The sequence below is a fragment of the Sardina pilchardus genome, chromosome 17 (genome assembly GCF_963854185.1).
Source record: "Sardina pilchardus chromosome 17, fSarPil1.1, whole genome shotgun sequence".
Taxonomy (NCBI): domain Eukaryota; kingdom Metazoa; phylum Chordata; class Actinopteri; order Clupeiformes; family Clupeidae; genus Sardina; species Sardina pilchardus.
The window spans coordinates 3,950,499-3,971,663 of NC_085010.1; the positions used below are offsets into that span (position 1 = coordinate 3,950,499).

The 21,165-nt window shown below is 40.7% G+C and overlaps 2 protein-coding genes across 2 annotated transcripts; both read right to left on the bottom strand.

The window, feature by feature from the left end:
- Window positions 1-12,778: 12,778 nt before the first annotated feature.
- On the bottom strand, window positions 12,779-14,744 carry LOC134062179 (microsomal glutathione S-transferase 1-like). Its single transcript, XM_062518107.1, has 4 exons — window positions 14,593-14,744; window positions 13,955-14,085; window positions 13,698-13,792; window positions 12,779-13,473 (listed from the first exon to the last, which is right to left on the bottom strand). The coding sequence occupies exons 2-4, from the start codon at window positions 14,078-14,080 to the stop codon at window positions 13,227-13,229; spliced, it is 468 nt and encodes a 155-aa protein (XP_062374091.1). The 5' UTR covers window positions 14,081-14,085; window positions 14,593-14,744; the 3' UTR covers window positions 12,779-13,226.
- A 177-nt stretch (window positions 14,745-14,921) lies between these two features.
- On the bottom strand, window positions 14,922-16,932 carry LOC134062181 (microsomal glutathione S-transferase 1-like). Its single transcript, XM_062518108.1, has 4 exons — window positions 16,672-16,932; window positions 16,026-16,146; window positions 15,767-15,861; window positions 14,922-15,561 (listed from the first exon to the last, which is right to left on the bottom strand). Exons 2-4 carry the CDS (start codon window positions 16,140-16,142, stop codon window positions 15,315-15,317), a joined length of 459 nt encoding a protein of 152 aa, XP_062374092.1. The 5' UTR covers window positions 16,143-16,146; window positions 16,672-16,932; the 3' UTR covers window positions 14,922-15,314.
- Window positions 16,933-21,165: the final 4,233 nt, after the last annotated feature.

The following is a 21,165-nucleotide window of genomic DNA, read 5'->3' on the forward strand; positions in this document are numbered from 1 at the left end:
CAGTTGCTTAAGTTGGCAAATGCCTAACTACAAATGTACAAAGAACGAGTATGCCTATTCGTAAAATAGCCTAACGCACGGTAGATCGTACCATCAACCCTCGACTATGGTCTTTATTTAGGCTACTTAGGCTGCGCAAAGCATTTATTTGAGGCAGACTTCCAGGCAAGAACTTTTGTTACGTGCGTTTTATTGTGAGACCAGAGATACATGCGTTTTGATAGCGGCACCGGCAGGCTATTAAAAGCAGTAGTTTTCAGTTTAGTTTGGGGTTTAATTTACTTTTGGACTGTTTGGTGATGTTGCTAAATGTAGAGACTGATGGGCACTGAAATATTATTATATTTGAAGGTTCACTATTACGTTTCATGTCGTTGAAAGGGATTTCCACCCGCTGTTTGCGGGAGGCGCTTTCATTCATTCAATGACTGAATAGAATATGTAAGGGATAATCAACGACGCGCCGTGCGTTTATAGGAAAATAATGCACGTTCGAAGTGGTAATAAGGACCCGACGCCGCAGGCGGAGGGGACTTTACACTTCGATAAGTGCATCATTTTCCTAGAAACGCACAGGGCGCGTCGTTGATTATCCCTTACATAGAATAGAATAGAATAGAATAGAATAGAATAGAATAGAATAGAATAGAATAGAATAGAATAGCATAGAATAGAAGAGAATAGGTACTTGTTTCATCCCGTGAGAGAACCAACCAACCAGCGGCGCTCGGGAGCAGCATGATTTGAAATCGTCTGCCCCTATCCGACACAGTAACATGCATTTCACAGGCATTAAAGACAGTTGTGACATTATGTAGCCTACACCGCACAGATGCATTTTGCCTGGCAATGGTGTAGGCCTGTTTAGGCTGACACAATACGTAGCCTAGTCCCACATGGATTCGTAAAGCTATGCGCACGGAGCCATGGAATGTGGGTTTAGTGCCCAGCATAATTTGTCCATAGTTGGGCTGAAGTGTGGCGATTAAAAGGCTTATTTTTGCTCCTCCGTGTAATGTTCTATTTAATTCGTGACAATTTATTGATTGACTGATTTAATGTTATAAATAGCATAGCCTACTGGATAAGATTTCAGATTCAGATTTCCACAAAAGTAGCCTAGACTATTTCATGATATATTTCAACATTATTTGCGTTTTATTAAAATGTACTTTACATTTCCAAAGTGTTTTGGCACTTAGAGCGCATTTAGCCACAAGAGTCATAAAAAGTATCCCGTCAAAATCCTGAAATGCGTTAAGACCGTTGAACTAGAAATGCAATTCCAAGGAATTACCAGTGCATGAAAATGCAAAAAAATGTAGATATGGCTACTAAGGTGTAGCTAGGGTAAACATGGTGGTTGCATAGTTTAAAGAGAGTTGATAGTGTTAAGGTAGACATTTTAAAGCTTAAACATTCCTGTTCTAACTTAACTAATAATTTCTAACAGGTATTCTAAAATGTTAACTATGCTAACAATGCTAACCAGGTTGATAAGTTAACTTAGCTGATGATTTCTAGCAGTAATGCTAAAAAATGCTTACTATGCTAACATTGCTAACTATGTTAACTATGCTAACCACGTTGATTAGCTAACTTAGCTAATCATTTTAGCAGTTGTGCTAAAAATGCTAACTATGTTAACAATGCTAACTATGCTAACAATGCTAACCAGGTTGATGAGCTAACTTAGCTAATCATTTTTAGCAGTTATGCTAAAAATGCTAACTATGTTAACAATGCTAACTGTGCTAACCATGCTAACAATGCTAACTTGCTAGTGAGGACTTTTATTTTGAAACAGTAGTTGCTAGGGTATCCATGGTGCCCACTATCAAGAATAAAGAAGTTACTGTAGTATAATCATGTTGGTTGCTATGGAAACTGTCAAAAACGCTTAATTTTAATGGTTGCTATGTTGGTTGCTAGGTACATGGAGGATTCATTTAGTTGACTGGAGGCATAGTTGATGATAAATGACAGTTGGAATGGTTGAACAGTAAAATAGTTGAGTAGTTTCAGTGGTTAAATGATTTAATAGTGTATTATTGCAGTGAGGACTTTTATTTTGAAACAGTTGTGGACAGAGGAAACAGTTAACAGGATATGTAGTCTTCACAGAGAGATTGTATGCTTAAAGCCTGAGAGAGAGAGGGCTGCTGCAGGTGGGGCTGGCCACCTGGCATAAGATTCTAATTGCTCAACGACCCGATTGTGATGTCATAGAGGCCAATGTTAAGTCTATGGGGAAATTTTTAATAGTTTTTTAATTTATAGTTCAAAAAGTATAAAAGTTACAAAGTTGAAAAGTCATAGCAACCCGATCCATTAGAATACCTACGTTACAAAGTTTGAATGAAGTTTCTAAGTTAAACGGTTGAAGAGAAATTGCGGTTAGAAAAAGCTGTCAGCGGAATAATAATAAAGAAAACTAGAAATGCAATTCCAAGGAATTACCAGCAGTGTTGGGTATAGTTACTTTTGAAAGTAATTAGTTACTTTACTGCGTTAGTATCAATTAAAAGTAACCCGTTACGTTACTACGTTTCCCATTAATAAAAATAACGCGTTAGAGTACTCCTGCGTTACCAACAAAATGCCTGTGGGGAGAGGCGCGTGCGGGGGGGGGGGGGGGGGGGGGCGGTCCGAAAGTTGCGCAATATATCTATCGATCTAAAGGAAATCATAGACAATAATTGTAGATGCGCGTTGTTTTGTAACAAGATGCAGAGGTGTGTATTACTGTTACCAAGAGAGCAGATTCAACCTTCCACCTTTCACTTATACAGAAGCTAGACAGGTGTTTTTTTCCCGAAATAAGAAAATGGTCACTCACTCACTCATTTTTCCACCGACACACAGATGGCATTTTACCAGTATGTTCTTGTCGTCCTTTTCGCTGTGAAACTCAAAGTAATGCGCGTACCTCCACGTATCTAAAGCTGTCTTCTCTGCCATCTTGCCGGGAGTGACATACGTAGCAAACAGGTGCGCGCGCACACACCCACACACACCACACCCACACACAAACAGAACGAGAAGGGCCAGGAGCACAGACAGCAGCGCATCTGACGAAAGGACTTTAATAATTTTCTTTATCGAGGCAGGGACATTCTTAAAGTAACGGAGTACTAACGAGTGCTTAGTTTGGCAAGTAACGAGTTACTAATTACTGAATTAGCAAAACTAACGCGTTAAGTTACTCGTTACTGAAAAAAACCCTTAAGAGTACTCTAACGCGTTATTTGTAACGCGTTACCCCCAACACTGATTACCAGTGCATGAAAATGCAAAAATAGATAGATAATGTAGATATGGTTACTTAGGTGTAGCTAGGGTAAACATGGTGGTTGCATAGTTTACAGAGAGTTGATAGTGTGAAGGTAGACAGTTTAAAGATGAAACGTTCCAGTTCTAACTTAACTAATGATTTCTATTCATGTTAAAATGTTGATTAGCTAACTTAGCTAATGATTTCTAGCAGTTACGCTAAAAATGCTTATTATGCTAGCAATACTAACTTTACCAACAATGCTAACCAGGTTGATTAGCTAACTTAACCGATGATTTCTAGCAGTAATGTTAAAAATGCAAAGTATGCTAACAATGCTAAATTTGCTAACAATGCTAACCAGGTTGATTAGCTAACTTAGTTGATGATTTTTTGCAGTTATGCTAAAAATGCTAACTATGCTAACAATGCTAACTATGCTAACCATGCTAACTAGCTAACTTGCTAGTGAGGACTTTTATTTTGAAACATTTGTTGCTAGGGTATCCATGGTGGCCACTATCAGGAAACAAGAAGTTACTGCAGTATAATCATGTTGGTTGCTATGGAAACGGTCATAAACATTTAATTTTAATGGTTGCTATGTTGGTTGCTAGGTACATGGAGGTTTCATGTAGTTGACTGGAGGCATAGTGGATGATAACTGACAGTTGGAATGGTTGAACAGTTCAATAGTTGAGTAGTTTCAATGGTTAAATGATTTAATAGTGTATTATTGCAGTGAGGACCTTTATTTTGAAACAGTTGTGGACAGAGGAAGTAGTGAAACAGGATCTGTAGTCTTAATGAGATTGTATGCTTAAAGCCTGAGACAGAAGGTGCCTCTCATAGTGTTTACGCGTCCTCTCTCGCTCCTCACTGATCTACATAAAGAATGATGGAGCGGCAACAATGGGATAGTCTAGCCCTTCTTCTATCTTTCTTTATGTAGATCATTGAGGATCGAGGAGCGAGGGAGGACATATAAACGCTGCTTGAGAGGGACCCACAGTAAATACTTTAAAAGTTGTATGTAGATAGTCTAATTAATGTTGATAGATAGAATGTTTAATGGATGTTGATAGGCAGATTGTTTAATAGATATTGATTGACAGTTTAATGGGTGGATGAGTGAATGGTCTGAAGAAGATGAATGGATAGAAGGTTGGATGGAATGTGCCTTATATTCTTGTTAAGAGAGACACTGATACAGCTCTCTGAGAGTAGTTGACACAGGTGTAATCAATTTAACTGGCTAGTCTTAAGAGAGCCAGAGTACTCTTAAAGCTTGAGACAGAGTAAATAATTTAAAAGTTTAATGTAGATAGTCTAATTAATGTTGATAGACAGAGAGTTTAATGGATGTTGATAGACAGCTTGTTTAATAGATGTTGATAGACAGTTTAATGGGTGGATGAGTGAATGGTCTGAAGAAGATGAATGGATAGAATGTTGGATGGAATGTGCCTTATATTCTTGTAGAATGGAGAGACACAGCTCTCTACTGAGAGTAGTGGATACAGATACAGGTGTAATCAATTTAACTGGCTAGTCTTAAGAGAGCCAGCCTGAGACAGAGTAGATTGTTTAAAAGTTCAATGTAGAGCGTCTAATTGATGTTGTTGATAGGCAGACTGTTTAGAATGGGTGGATGAGTGAATGGTTTGAAGAAGATGAATGGATATAAAGTTGGATGGAATTAGGAGGACTTATTTTGATACTGTTGTGCGCAGAGGATACAGGGGAACAGAATATGTAGTCTTCAGAGAGGAGCCTGAGAGAAACTGACAGTTGGTGCCCAGGTGGCTGACCAGCTGGGGTAACATTCTAATTGCTGCCGTGATGTCATAATGAGCAATGTTAAGTCTATGGGGAAATTGTTAATAGTTTTTATCTAATAGTTCAAAAAGTATAAAAGTGACAAAGTTGAAAAGTCATAGCACACCTGTCCTAAGTAAGACCTACGTAACAAAGTTTGAATGAAGTTTCTACGTTAAATGGTTCAAGCTCAATTGCGTGCGTTAGAAGAAGAAGTGGAATAACTAGAAATGCAATTCCAAGGAATTACCAGTGCATGAAAATGCAAAAAAAGATATATAATGTAGATATGGTTACTAAGGTGTAGCTAGGGTAAACATGGTGGTTGCGTAGTTTACAGAGAGTTGATAGTGTGAAGGTAGACAGTTTAAAGCTGAAACATTCCAGTTCTAACTTAACTATTGATTTCTATTCATGTTAAAATGTTGATTAGCTAACTTAGCTAATGATTTCTAGCAGTTGTGCTAAAAATGCTAATTATGTTAGCAATGCTAACTTTACTAACAATGCTAACCAGGTTGATTAGCTAACTTAACCGATGATTTCTAGCAGTAATGCTAAAAATGCTAACTATGCTAACAATGCTAGATTTGCTAACAATGCTAACCAGGTTGATTAGCTAACTTAGTTGATGATTTTTTGCAGTTATGCTAAAAATGCTAGCTATGCTAACCAAGCTAACCATGCTAACTAGATAACTTGCTAGTGAGGACTTTTATTTTGAAACATTTGTTGCTAGGGTATCCATGGTGGCCACTATCAGGAAACAAGAAGTTACTGCAGTATAATCATGTTGGTTGCTATGGAAACGGTTATAAACACTTAATTTTAATGGTTGCTATGTTGGTTGCTAGGTACATGGAGGTTTCATGTAGTTGACTGGAGGCATAGTGGATGATAACTGACAGTTGGAATGGTTGAACAGTTCAATAGTTGAGTAGTTTCAATGGTTAAATGATTTAATAGTGTATTATTGCAGTGAGGACCTTTATTTTGAAACAGTTGTGGACAGAGGAAGTAGTGAAACAGGATCTGTAGTCTTAATGAGATTGTATGCTTAAAGCCTGAGACAGAAGGTGCCTCTCATAGCGTTTACGCGTCCTCTCTCGCTCCTCACTGATCTACATAAAGAATGATGGAGCGGCAACAATGGGATAGTCTAGCCCTTCTTCTATCTTTCTTTATGTAGATCATTGAGGATCGAGGAGCGAGGGAGGACATATAAACGCTGCTTGAGAGGGACCCACAGTAAATACTTTAAAAGTTGTATGTAGATAGTCTAATTAATGTTGATAGACAGAATGTTTAATGGATATTGATAGGCAGATTGTTTAATAGATATTGATTTACAGTTTAATGGGTGGATGAGTGAATGGTCTGAAGAAGATGAGTGGATAGAAGGTTGGATGGAATGTGCCTTATATTCTTGTTAAGAGAGACACTGATACAGCTCTCTGAGAGTAGTTGACACAGGTGTAATCAATTTAACTGGCTAGTCTTAAGAGAGCCAGAGTACTCTTAAAGCCTGAGACAGAGTAAATAATTTAAAAGTTGAATGTAGATAGTCTAATTAATGTTGATAGACAGAGAATTTAATGGATGTTGATAGACAGATTGTTTAATAGATGTTGATAGACAGTTTAATGGGTGGATGAGTGAATGGTCTGAAGAAGATGAATGGATAGAATGTTGGATGGAATGTGCCTTATATTCTTGTAGAATGGAGAGACACAGAGAATGTATCTGAGAGTAGTGGATACAGATACAGGTGTAATCAATTTAACTGGCTAGTCTTAAGAGAGCCAGCCTGAGACAGAGTAGATTGTTTAAAAGTTCAATGTAGAGCGTCTAATTGATGTTGTTGATAGGCAGACTGTTTAGAATGGGTGGATGAGTGAATGGTTTGAAGAAGATGAATGGATATAAAGTTGGATGGAATTAGGAGGACTTATTTTGATACTGTTGTGCGCAGAGGATACAGGGGAACAGAATATGTAGTCTTCAGAGAGGAGCCTGAGAGAAACTGACAGTTGGTGCCCAGGTGGCTGACCAGCTGGGGTAACATTCTAATTGCTGCCGTGATGTCATAATGAGCAATGTTAAGTCTATGGGGAAATTGTTAATAGTTTTTATTTAATAGTTCAAAAAGTATAAAAGTTACAAAGTTGAAAAATACAAAGCACACATGGCATAAGCAAGACCTACGCAACAACGTTTGAATGAAGTTTCTACGTTAAACGGTTGAAGCTGAATTGCGAGCGTTAGAAGAAGAAGAATAAGAAGCCTAGGAAGAACAGTACAGTGCATTTTCATGCACTGTAATAAAAAGCCTAGGAAGAACAGTACAGTGCATTTTCATGCACTGTAATTACGACTGCATCTGCTGGGGTAAAACTCAAAACAGCGTACTTCCGGCTTCCAGGCAGTTTAACCCCAGTAACTAGGAATCAGCTGATCCTGTTTCATTTCTGACACAGCAATCACGTTAAACTTCGTGCGCAGCTGCGTGTTAAACTCCAAAACCTCCGTTTTAAGGAGCACGGTTTTAAATCGTAGCACAGCTAGCACAATGCTAACTGACAGAGCAATTGGCCCATTCCGTCCAATCAATACCTGGAGATTAATTTTTGTTTAACCCCAATCTGAGCCTATGTGCTCAACTGTCCAGTTACGCATACAGATATATTACACAAAAACATGTGCTTTTTGAGGTTTAATCATTTGGTTTGTTGGGTACTACAATAATCTAATATGGATTGAATGGATCATTTTGTCACTTTACAACATGCAGTTTAAATGGGCAGAATGTCAGCACCGCCTTTTGAAGTAGCCTGCAAAAATATGCGTACATTAACCTAAGACAACCCCTAACCATCAAGTAACATGCAAGCACGTAATCCATCGAAAATAGTCTAGCCTGTATCCTGGACCTTTGAAAAAAAGAAGAAAAAAATAAAAACTCCACACGAGTGACAATGACATACTCTTCCTTTTCAAAAGTAAATCACCACCAAGTGAAAATGAAATGAACATGTCTCTCTGGGAAATGACTTAGTCCGATATATTACCACCTCCTTCCTGCAGACCACTAGACAAGAAGACTGTGCAAACCTACAGATGGCAACAAGGAGACATATTTCCACCTCCTTCCTGCGGACCGCTAGACATGACTGTGCAAACCATCACATGATTCTCCAAAGGGTCTGCTGGTTCCTGCTGAAAGTGTTCTATTGCTATTAGAGTTTCAGTGAAGCCATCTCAGCAATAGTATGCATTGGCTGACAGCTTCATAGCACTTATAACACAGTCACACTTTAATGGCAAGGTGATAAGGGAAGTCTAGGTTTGAGTGAAGGATCTATATATGACCCAATATGCCACATATACAGGCCTATACTCTTGTGAGTGGGGTTACTGCTGTATGCCCATAGGGTGCAACAAGGCTAGGAGCATAATAATGTAATCAGAACTCGAGTATATCATGGGCATAGCCATACAAAATAAAAACATCCACCAGATAAGTAGGTAGAGCCTGTGTGATTCTCAGTGTTTTGTGGCAGCATGAGAGGATGACTCTGACATGGCGGGGCCTCTCGGGAGATGACAGGACCTGTTAGAGCAGTTGAAAGTCCCCCGAAGTTTAATTTCACCTTTGGCCTGAATGCTCTTGCAGAGGTGTGTGCGTAGATGCCTAGACTCTGATGAATGTTGTTGCATTCAATCTTGAAGAATCCAGGCCGGTGTGGGTGTCAATGACTTCCATTTCTTTGAGTGAAAATCCCTAACAACCCGCGGAACACTGTGACCTCAAATTACGTAACTGATGATGAGTGCAGATTTGGATAGCGGTGGATTTATTTCAAAGCACTGCTACTAAAATGACTGTGGAATGAATACACAACATCACAAACATGGCGGATTGGAACTGGTGTATACTGTAGCTTCCATAACCCACTTCCCTGTGTTCTATTACTACTGTCACTTTAAATTCACACAATGTCAGACAAGCTATTAATGGGGTGATGTGGGGTGACGTGGGGGCAGACACTAATGGAAAGTTTAACATAACGTACATTTGTGGTGGCCATTTATTTAATCAAGAAGCAGCACACATCAGGGATGTGCACGCTGTTGTTTGTGAGCTGTTAGTTACAATGTGATGCATAACATCTACTCTAATTCAACATCAACATGAATTTACATTAATGTTTTTTTTTTCTATTTATATTGTGTTTTATATATTTTTTGATGATGTCATTATTTCCTTGATGTCATACAAAATCCATTCCCTGGTTAATCAAGCAGGCTGCACATATATGGCAAATATTATGTTTCAAAACTTAATGTTTAACAACAGAGGTGCTACCTGCACCCTGGAATACATTCTTCAGAAGGGATATAGAGTGACTGTTAAAAATGTATGAGCAACATCAACTAGGACACCCTCTTGGCATGCATGCCTCCATTTTGTTTGTCCTTCTGTATTTAACATGTGGCTCACTGCGAGACACGGAATGACGGACAGAGCAGATGAAATATAGCGGGTCCTGCCCCTCACCCAACCCCACTGCTATATAGGTGCTTACTCTGACAAGCATAAATTATGCTAATAGATCTGAGTTAAAACACTTTATTCCAAAGGTTTCAGTACTTTGAAATGTCAAGATGATCTAGTGCATTACCTGGAGAGAACACTGAAGCTTAACTTAGGGCGCTAAAATATTAAAACAAGAAATTGTGCACTCTCCAGAGAAATGGGGGAGGTCGATGAAAAATGGAAAATGTGTAAGTGCGTCTTCCAGGTAGAGTTTTCTCCTTTTATTAATTGATCCAAGCACTAAATTTATTCTTGAATAATTGAGCAGAGGAGTGTTGAACATATATATTTATGAGCGTGCTTTTACAGAAAGTTTTGTCATTAGCTCTCCTTTGTCTTGTTAATCAATACAGCTGCTTTCCTTGTTATCTAAATGCTGAATTATAATTACCAACAAAATTAAGTATTTGATTTAAAAGAAGTCGATTAGCTTAGGGTTATTGTGCATTGGCTGTTATCTGAAGGGAAGTAACATTGGCCCCTATTATTCCTGTCTAGATGAGATACACAGAAGACATTCACTACGAAATTGGAAGAAAGGTCCCTCAGCTACTCCTGCAAAGTCTGCATATAATTTGGAGAAGCAACAGCGCTAAGCTGCTAAATTAACCAGAGCAGCCTGTTAATTGAACAGTTCCATTGTTACCGTGACAAACTGCCTATTGATTGGCCTTCCAGGCCTGCCCCAGCCCGACGGTCCACTCCTGGGCTAGAAAACACAACCTGGCTTGGCGGAAGGAGAGAGAGAGGGAGGAATGACACACACGGAAAGAGAGAAAGCGAGGAAGAGGGAAAAGCAAATGAGAGAGACAGAAACTGAATAACAGAGAGCTTGGGTGAGCCTGGGAGGCTTGGTCTGGGTGTTCAATTACAGCACCCAGGAGCTAAATCAATACCATTTAAATTGCTTATGGTAATCACCTGCATTCCAATCATCAGGATCAGCATAAGCAATCTGCTGACCCCAACCGTATGCTCCCCCCACCTTCTTCAAATTTAAGTGTATAAGAGGTCAGTCAGTCCGGCGGCCTGCTCGGGCTTCACTGATAGGGGTTACAGTCCGCCATGCAGGTGCACCATGGAAACAGAGAGAAAGGCACATGCTGCTGGTGGTCACTCGAGTATGCAGCAGACCGTAGCGTACAGGACCACTGGCCAGGGAAAAAGGCGCCTGCTGACCGCATATTGTACACAGATATGAATCACACAAGGTCCCATCCGAAAGGTTACATGTTGTGCTTACATGATTCTCTCTCAAGGGGTTAATGCATCCTCCACCAAACACTCCTCTGCTGGACATGTGAGTTGTGGGCTACACTTTAGCTTTGTAATACCCATGATGTTTCCACAGCTGGACTTGCCCTGGAATGACCCAAACATATTAAGAAATTGTCACTTCGCAGCCCCAGGCTGGAGTTGACCACCTACTGCGCCCGCCATTAAACAGCCAACACCAGGATTGGCAGCACACACCATAATGACTAGAACACTTGTGTGTCAGTGTTAGATTGGAGCATCAGCCAAATACCTGGGCTCTGGCTGTGGCTGATTTATCGTTTTCAGAGGGGGCTGACAGTCAGTATATGGCTAACTGTTCATTAATTTTTCAGGGCCCAGGGAGCCATTGTATGATATAAATCTCCACTGTAACGCCGGTTGGGTGTGTGACTTTGAAGTTCTGCCTAATTAAGCCCCTGTACAGTTAATGAGTATCACAGGAAGGCAGTCGGCAGATGTGAGGAATTTACGTCTGCAAGACCATAGATACAAGCAGTGACGCACCGTACCGGGGCAAATGCTCTTGTGTCTCTGCCTCTAGTTGCCTCCACTATCTATTTCAGTTATTTAAATTCGATTACATTTTAATGCTACCTATTCCTAATCTTCAAACCTCTCCTGAGGCACAGGTCGAGCAGCTCTCATGGACCCTGCACCCTGAAGACGGCCCAGCATCCTCAGCAGCTGGTGGGAGGATCTGGGGTTATTGATCACAGCCCAGGGTTTTGGTGGAGCCCGTCCTACAGGGCTGTAAAATGCTTGGCTTGACTGAGAAATAGGAGCACCCTGGAGCCGAAGGAGAAGGGTGAAACATATATGGCAGCATATATGAATAACTAATCCACCTTCACCTGGTGTTGTGCATTATCATTTAGAGTTGCTCCTGTGGGCTGGAGCGATGATGCTGAGATTTAGACTGATGATCGCTAACAAATGGCAGTAATGAGAGCATAAGAGAAACAGACTAGTCTTACGGCAGCCGTTCGTATAGCGATAACACTTTTCACACAAGGGATGAGAGATGAGAGCAAGCGAATTTAACTCGCTCGCCTGCCAGCAGATTATGGTGTACCCCAGGCGAGCGGTGGAAATTAATTACAAGACTGTAATGCAGACGAATAGAGACTGTTAAAGGATGGAGCCCACATTGATACATCGTGTAGATTCTGCCATAAACACTCACCTGACACATGGGCCTCAGCTACAGGTAAACAGGTAGTCCTACTGAGAGGAAAAGCTCATTTCAGCAGCCGCTCTAAGAGCAGGGTTAGCAAAGTAACTTGAACAGAAATGTACTAATGTATTCTGATTCCTTTACATTACCAAAACATGAATGATTTCACTCTAAACAGAATGATAGGGTACAGATGGAAGTTATGATGTGAGGAGCTATGACATGATGTCAGGATGATGTTAGGGGCCCTATATTTCAATACAGCTCAAACGTAAGTTAATCAAATGAACTATGACATATCATAAAAAGTTAGACAGTAATAATTGCACCTAGTTGATCAACTATATCCCACAAAGGTGCACGTGTTAATGGATGCTTATTTACATTTGACTTTGGGAAGAGATGGGGTTTTAAATTGCAAGTGGCTCCCTAATTTATGAAGACATTATTATGGCAGATATTGGGACAGCTCTCAACAATATCTGTGCTAGAGCCATGCAATTAGAATTACATGAGAGAGTGTTGTGTTTGAGTTTTGAAATGGCTCCCCCTGCTGGCCAAGGGGTGGTGTCAGGCATTAACTAACTGCTGAGGGCTGTTGATTAGCAAACATAAAAGCACATGCTATATAGCAGTGTAGACTGAAGATTCTTTTATTCGCCTTTTCTATATGCATTCTATAAAAAAAAACATCATGGTAATTATGTGTTCTCGGTGTGCTACAGATCATTCCACTTAAATGGGCCAACAATTAGTCCACCAATCAGCCACACTTGATAAAACAGATGAATGAAAAAAAGATGACACAGATGAATGAAATGACATGAAAGACAATGGAATTAAATCAACTGAAATGAAATGACAGTGGAAAATGTGGGAAATTTGTAGTTTAAACACATAACTAACTGCAAAGATTTCCCACACACTGCATAATACCAATAATACTTGAGTGTCACATTCTAGTCGGTTCATATCAGTCAAGTCGCATTATGAAAATGGAAATATTACAAATGACGTGCAATGTTTTTCAACTGGAGTGAGTACTTGAAGTGAAGTCAGGTGATGATAAGTGACAGTGGCATCCTCTACAGGTAGAGTGCAGTGGTGACGACCCTGTGAGCCATGGAGAAGGTGGTCAGCAGGCCCACCCCGAAGCCCAGAGCCCTGCAGGGCTGGGGCAGGGGGGCCAGGTAGGCCAGCGTGTGGAAGAAGCGCGAGCCCACGAACACCCGAAAGTGCAGCAGCGCCGAGCTGAGCGGAGGGCCGGTCAGGGCATAGAGAAGGCCGACCACCAGGAAGGGAATGACGTTCTCCAGGTCATTCTGATGGCACCTGAGGGGAGGAAGCGCGTGGGGTGAGGGTGCAGACAGAGGAGACTTTGCATTTAGATTAATACTGTATGCTTCCACTATACATAATGAAAATCCATACAGACAGACAGCTCACCTAGATTTAAACTTTGCATGCATACAAACATTTTTTTTAACTGAACATTTAAAAGCATGCCCTTAATAAGACATTTTTAATGTGGTCAAAAGATTAAGAAAGGAGCATACCTTCTAACCCGTTCCACATCAGGGTCAACCTTGACCATTTTCTTCTTATCCTCGTTAGACAGGTCAAGGGCGGTATCCTCCATATTAGCATAGGCCTTTAAGGTGAAGGGTAGCAGATTAAAATGGTTTATTGCACATACATTCAACTGATATTCAAATGAGCACAGTTTATTTCTTTTTCAGTTGTTCTGTTTCTTTCAATCTCTAATAGACTAATTACTGTTGAAGTGAGAGATGTCAGATGAATGCAATCTTACCTTTCTCGTCAAGCGAAAGTAACTTGTCAAAGGGGACATAATCATCATCTTCAGGGTGACAATGGTGGCATATGTAGAGAAGGCCAAGAATACCTCACTGTCTATCATGTGCACAACTTCAGACATGTTTTCTGTAGAAATAGACGATAGACAATCAAATAGAACAAATACTTAGGACAAAGTAACCAAAATGCTCAGGTAGGTTTCCACTTTCTGCACGTGTCTGCACACACAGCTAGAACTCCTTAACTAGAAAAATCTAGTGTAGGCTACTTTTATGACGACATGGAAAATTATAGCCCTAATAAATTAACCGACTGTGTGGTTTAGTCTTCTCCTTTGGATTTTTCCACTAATGCAGAATTGCTCGTTTTAGAAATACACTTTTGAGAACTTTCTAAAGTCTGTCTCGTCTTGCAACGTAAGCGAAATTTGCGAAGTCTGAACAGCAGCCTAGATTCTTTAAGAATGTGACCATAATGTAGCCTACAACGGCTGTTCGCAGAGAACATTTGAAACCAGATGTAACAGTCTAGATCAATCATTTGACACGTGAATGTAAAAGGTTGTTTGATTAACTTTTAAAGTTTTAGATAGTTTAGTCTAAATGGTTGTTGCGCGAATCATTCTTTTCCCACCTTAGACTCGAAATCCGCCACTTAGACGAGTGCAGTAAAAGTTTTGAAGCAGGCTGCAGTGGTGGTGGGAGTCGTTGTCTTCAGTTGACTAACTCATCTGGACCATAGTAGCTTTGGAAAAACGCCACGTTATGCAATAGGGTAGACAGTGTGCCCTCGGTATGTAGTTTTAGACCGACACTCCCCTCTAATGCAAATGTTGTCGGTGCGCAGCGCCTTCATGTGGTGTGAGTTGTCTTGCCTGTTGAACAAAGATAATGGCAGTAGCCTATCTCTCTGTCGACAACAGCATTAGCTGCCATTTGAGAATTTCAGAGACTTGAAGAAACTCAAGAAGATAGACAATTTTATTTGAGAAATATGGACATGGCACTGACACAGTTCCGTTTTATTGTCACAGATGGGCCACTATCAGGAACAATATGCTGAGTCACTGACAGATCACATTATCAGGGACAACACTCAACAAGCTGACACAAAATACTTTTGAATTACATTTCCTGAAAATGTATTCCACAAAACATGCCAATCCCTGATACAAAAAGTCACATAAACAGACTATAGTATTTGTTCAGTGCAGATTTGGAAAAGACGACATGCACAGGAGGCCTGTGACAGGCCTTTTCATATTTGGAAAGAGGTGGAAATAATGTCCTAGTTGTGAAAAACAAATCAACAATAAAAAATCAAAATGAGACAGCAGTGGATAGCCTATAGCCTATTTAGAGCAACATCACACTGTTGAGAATCCTGTAGCCCATTGACAGAGTGGTTATCAGACCAACAATAAAGGGGAGCCCTCTGCTTGGCTGGGGGAGAGCAAATACATATGCCACGGTATGGATGAAACGACACACTACGAAGACCCGGAAGTGCAGCAGTGCCGTGGAGAGATCTGGTCCAGTCAGAGCGTAGAGAAGTCCAATTAAAACAAATGGAACGACGCTCTCCAGGTCATTCTGATGGCATCTGGAGATGGGACAGTGTCAATGGCTATCACAGCACAGCAGATCAACACATTTGATAATGCTGAATGGTCATCAAAGGGATAACCCAGATGGTGACTATCAGGCATGAATAATGTTGTAAATTTGTTGCAATTCTAAATCAATTGTTGTTTAAAAATGTTCAACATCTCTCAAGCCACGATTCCTGTCAATCATGCAATAGTTACCTGCGAACTCTCTCTACATCAGGGTCAGTTTTTAACATCTTCTTCTTGTCCTCAGGGGTCTTGCCGTGGGCCGCATCCTCAGGGTTGGCAAAGGCCTTATTCAAAGTAAATGAAAAGACATAACTGTTCAAATCAATGTCAATTCATTTATATAGCTTACATGACACTATAGCTTCCTCATATTATTCTCTTGCTAGACAGAGGACAACTAATCTACACAATACTGTAATATCTGAACAGACAAGTCTGTCAAGCCCACCTTTCTGGTGATGCGAAAATATGCCGTCCATGGGGCCATCAGCAGCATCTTCAGGGTAACAATGGTGGCATAGGTGATGAAAGCTTGCAACACCTCATTGTCAATTAGGTTCGCCATTTTCCTGTGGGATAATGCGAAATAAATAATGGACAAATCAAAACACATTCAAAGACAAATAGCCTAATAAGACCTTTGTAGCGTTTTCAAATTGAACCTAAAATATAGCATAAGAGGCTAACCGACCACTGTCGCTCTACAATATTTTGTCACTATTGGTCTAAAGTCCTTTTAATTTATTCAGTTGGGCTATAAGCCTACTTCATATATCATTTCAATAACATATCATGGAGCCTAGTCTATTTTCTTTATTGATGACAAGTTCAATTAAAAGAGATGGTGGTCCAACGGTGGGCCACAAGTGCCATGGCACCGGCGGCATGCCACACTAGTCCCCTATCTAGTTTTGCTATCTGAGACTTAGTTTCAAATATAAATGTCGACCTTGTCTTGCGTTAGCCTATGCGGATCTATTGTCGTGGGTCAGTGTTATTAGGCTACAAGTGTAGCAGGCGAATACAATCAACTTCCGCATAGCCTAAACCACACAATGTTGTTGCACAAACAAAGGAGAATAATCGGTTCCTACCTGTAGATCGATCCAGTTATCTTGCGCGAATGCCTAATGTAGGCTAAAACAAAACTACAACTCAACTGTTTGACTAGATTATGCAACACGAATTTAGGGCGTATCCAGGGTAAAAGTGAATTTGAATCTCTGGATTTCAGCCAGCAATCCGCGACTACAATGCTTTTTGCAGCGAGGCGGTGGAAGTGAGTCAACAAATAGGCCTTGTTGTTTAGGCCAATTATACGTTAAAAAAAAATAGAGTCAGAGAGTACACAATAGCCTATTCGTAACTTCGACCCTTACTGAAGAGCAGTGACTCGATTTCAGTTTAGTTCATCTGCACCTTACCTGTGACCTGGTTTCGAAATACCTGTTTTGAAACCCCTGACCTAGTCAAGTCATGGCGAGGAATGAGGATCAAGGCTGCAAAACATAGGTCTATAAACTAATAAGAGCCTATAATCAAGACACTGATCACGTTCCCTCCTGCTTCCTAATTAAGCTATAGTATAACGTACCCTAATCAAGTCCTACAGGATTCCAATCAGATTTGGAACAAAAATTCTGGACTCCAATAGCAACAATCCTATGATTTAGGAATCCTGTAAAATTGTCCAAACAAACAAACAAAAATCCAAAATCTAATTGAAATCCTATAGGATTGTCAACCTGCACATCTGTACGGGGCTCCACTTTCCCTGTATCCTGGAGATCGATTGCGCTGTTCTAAGGATACAATGCATGAAATCTTCGGTTTCAATTTAATCAAATAAAAAAAATATATAGGTGATTTGATTGGGGGAAACATGATTATCTTTCAAAATAAAAACACTTCTCAGTTATTCCAAACTTTGGACTGGGAGTATCTCCACTGAAGTATATAGCTATTTATGCCATTGTGCATTACTAGTTTATAATGGCTTTATATCCTCTCAATATATTGTAGAATGTAGTTTCAAGTACAAATCACTAAATGCCAGGTGAACCAATTCCATGAAGAGCATTATTTCACTATCGAATAGAAAACGGATAATCTATCTCATCTTATTTAACATTTTGGTGATGGGGGACGTATCTCATCACACGGAGTCATGAATGCTGTCAGTCAGAGCGTGGCAGGAGAGAGAGGAGGGGGGGGGGGGCGTCTCTATTATGCCTGTAGGGCTTGGGCTGCAGCGGCGCGTCTCACTTGACACGTCACAGCACTCCAAACAGTAATGACGAGAGACACACACAGGAGCACGGCAAAGTTTGATCAGCCTCTTTGTTAGAAGATGAGGACCAGGTCACAGTGTTTTCAGAGAACTGTGTGATTATGTATCAAGTACACGATCATTCTAAACCATTTCTTTGAACGCAAACCAAAAAAAATATGTTTGAGAATTTAGAACTGAGTATGCTCTTTCCATGCAGGTCAGATTTTATTTACTGTAGTTGCAACTATGTATTGGCTAGTTGAAATTCAGGACCAAGGACATGTCTTACAGTGTGTGTGTGTGTGTGAGGGAGGGAAAGTGTGTGTGTGTGTGTGTGTGTGTGTGTGTGTGTGTGTGTGTGTGTGTGTGTGTGTGTGTGTCTGTGAGTGTGTGTGTGTGTGTGTGTGTGTGTGTGTGTGTGTGTGTGTGTGTGTGTGTGTGTGTGCCCATGTGTGACGCATGTGTGTGCGTGTGTGCGTGTGATTGTGCAAGAGCATGTGTGCACATGTGTAAGAGAAAGAGAATAATATAGTGTGATTTCCCACCAGGACACGTTAATGGCAAACACTTGCATTGATCTCTCACCAGTCTCACCAGTAATTGGGATGCTGGCTGTGATGTTGCTGCATTGATTTCTCATGGTAGCCAGCTTGGGCTGTAGGACAACAACGACTAAATAACAGTCTGGCCAATGATCTTAATGCCAGGAGCCAAGCATGCCTATTGATTTCATTACTGAATGCCTCCTAGGTTCCAGGCACATACATTTTTTTATTGATCCATGGCAGCGTCACATTACTTTCTGCACTGTCACATGCAAGTTGTCCAGCCAATCAATGCGAGCGGACTGCTGAGTGCACCAGATTGCATAGGTAGAGCATTTGTACGCAATAAATTTCCCATCATGCAATCACTGTTTGGAGGTGACCCCCATCGACAGAATTGATGTGTGAGTGCCCCGTACAAACCTAGGGAATAAACCTAAACTATTGACAGATTAACCTGTCCCTTTACATTTAATTTGCCCCCATTTGAAAGCCAGAGCAATTAGATCAGTGCAACCACCTTACAAAACCAGAACACATCATCAGCAAAGGGTACTCAACCTTATGAAACACCTGACTCCTTGAAATGCATATGGAAATGAGGTGATTTTTCATGACATTGCACGATTGAAATTCATATATGACTTTGCCCAATTAGCACTATTTTGTAAAATATCACTATTTTCTTCCAGGCATTTCTGACACAGTGATGATCCTGTCTGTCCCCTTTTTCCTCATTTTCTGGTTTATGCTCAAGCATGGCCCACAGCCTCAGGCTCTGTGAGCACATATGCAGGCTCACGCTACGCATGCTATGATCTGATCCTAATGGAGGCTACCTGTCTTGTTGCATCTATGAGGTAGGCCGGGGGGACCTCTTTCACCCGGCAAATGGCCCTTAATGAAGACAGTCATTAAGGAGCAGGGCTTGTTTTGCACCCATAATGAAGCCAACACATGTGCTCCACCACCTCAACGCTAACAGCTTTGTCTCGTCCATTTGCACCAAACAATACATCAAATTGGTGCAAAAAAACAAGCATGCTTCCCTGGTGGGTCAGTGTGTTCTGTGGTCTAGACCTGCAGCTATTTCAAGGGTCGCGCTCCTGCAAGTCATTACACAAAGCTGTTATGCAGACAGACTAATGGTGTAATCATGACTCATTTATGGGTTTATGAGGAGCAAAGATGACTAAATCCTTTACAAAGCCATTCTATCTGAAATTTCAATATAGAAATGCAATGTAAATCAGAATCACATTTTGTGCATCAATATAAAAGACATGATATTATGATTGATATGTAATGAAATGTGAGCTACCCAAACCTTTATGAACTTTGTTCGATATGTTGACAGGTAATGCTTGGTATGTATGACATCCAAACAATGTGGGTGTAATGTTCTGACTAGACATTCTGTAGTATAACACTTGCAGTGGACATAGAAATGCACATTAAATTCACTTCAGTGCTACTCATTGCTGTGGTTCTATCCAATAAATGTGTCAGTTCAGACAGATATTTTAGACAATCGGTAAAAAGATTATTCAGTGATGTGTGATGATAGTCCCGACTTTCACCTCTCACCCTACTGCCTTTATCAGTCAATGATCAAATGAGGAGTACCTGTCCAACTTGCTAGTCTGCTATAATCTGCATTCCTGGCAAATGACATTAATGCATGGCCAATTTAAAGTGGCAGTTTACAGTAATGTGACTTTTTAAATAGTGTAATTATAGGCCGCAAATTTTTGCATATCATCATATCGTCATTTTGGTGGCATATGGTCACATGAGGAAAAAACAAACCTGTCAGCCCCACTTACCACTATACAAAACTGTCACAAAACATCACCAACTGTGTAATCAAAAGACACCAGAATGCTAGCAAGCTTTTATTATGTGCTTTAATGCATGGCCTTTCAGTCATGATCTTGCTATAGTCTTAGACAAAAAATTCCATACTGCTGATTTAACAGACTGGTATGTGGTGTTTGTGTTCTTTTCACAAGGCATCTAAATGAATATTGTGTCAGCATTAATCATTCTCTCTGCACAAAGAGAAAGCCACATTTTAGTGGATTCACAACTGGAAATAGAATTTTAACTAGGGCAAAGCATGGAACAAGTCCAACAAGCTAAGAGCCTTTTAGTCTTGACTAGACTGAGCCTTACAGCCAGATCTCCCAGGGAAACAACCTAGTTCCTTACAGCAACCAGATAACAAGTGGGCCTGGTCACACACATCTGAACCATAACATCACAAAAATGTTGTTCAGATTTGTTTTGATGAACAGCTTAAATGAGTATGATCTTTATGAGAATGTAATCTATATTGTGTTATTATTATACTCTTTGCTACAGTTCACTCTATGGGCATCTATAGATTACGTATTCTTATTCTTTACCACCCAGTTTGTTTCACTGTGGTGCATTCTCAGTCTTAATGGCATGTGAGCTTGTGGATGTCAGCCTCGTCTACTTGAGGGCAAAGCACCAGCCTGGGCCCGGGCTGGTCCTCCAGGGTACAAATTAAGACGATCACGGACAGCGGGTCTCGCTAAGTGGACCTGGCTTATGTAGGCTACGGCGTGCTCCCCTACACTTAGTGCACATCAGACGCGCGAGCGTGAGCCCCTGCCAGGCAGCGTGCCCGTGCCCCGCGCGCACAGTGGGGGGGCCGCGGCTCATTAGGGTGCTTATTTTAACGAAGAGGCTCAGCACCGCACAACGCCGGGTGCTGAATCCAGCCCCACGGATCTGCTTCCCCC

Excerpts from the sequence above, each read along its gene's own strand:
- LOC134062179 (XM_062518107.1), bottom strand. The coding sequence starts at position 14,080 with ATGTCTGAAGTTGTGCACATGATAGACAGTGAGGTATTCTTGGCCTTC. Across the intron at positions 13,793-13,954 it reads ACTTTCGCTTGACGAGAAAG|GCCTATGCTAATATGGAGGA; the intron begins GTAAGATTGCAT and ends TTCACCTTAAAG. Across the intron at positions 13,474-13,697 it reads GATGTGGAACGGGTTAGAAG|GTGCCATCAGAATGACCTGG; the intron begins GTATGCTCCTTT and ends TCCTCCCCTCAG.
- LOC134062181 (XM_062518108.1), bottom strand. The coding sequence starts at position 16,142 with ATGGCGAACCTAATTGACAATGAGGTGTTGCAAGCTTTCATCACCTAT. Across the intron at positions 15,862-16,025 it reads ATTTTCGCATCACCAGAAAG|GCCTTTGCCAACCCTGAGGA; the intron begins GTGGGCTTGACA and ends ACTTTGAATAAG. Across the intron at positions 15,562-15,766 it reads GATGTAGAGAGAGTTCGCAG|ATGCCATCAGAATGACCTGG; the intron begins GTAACTATTGCA and ends TCCCATCTCCAG.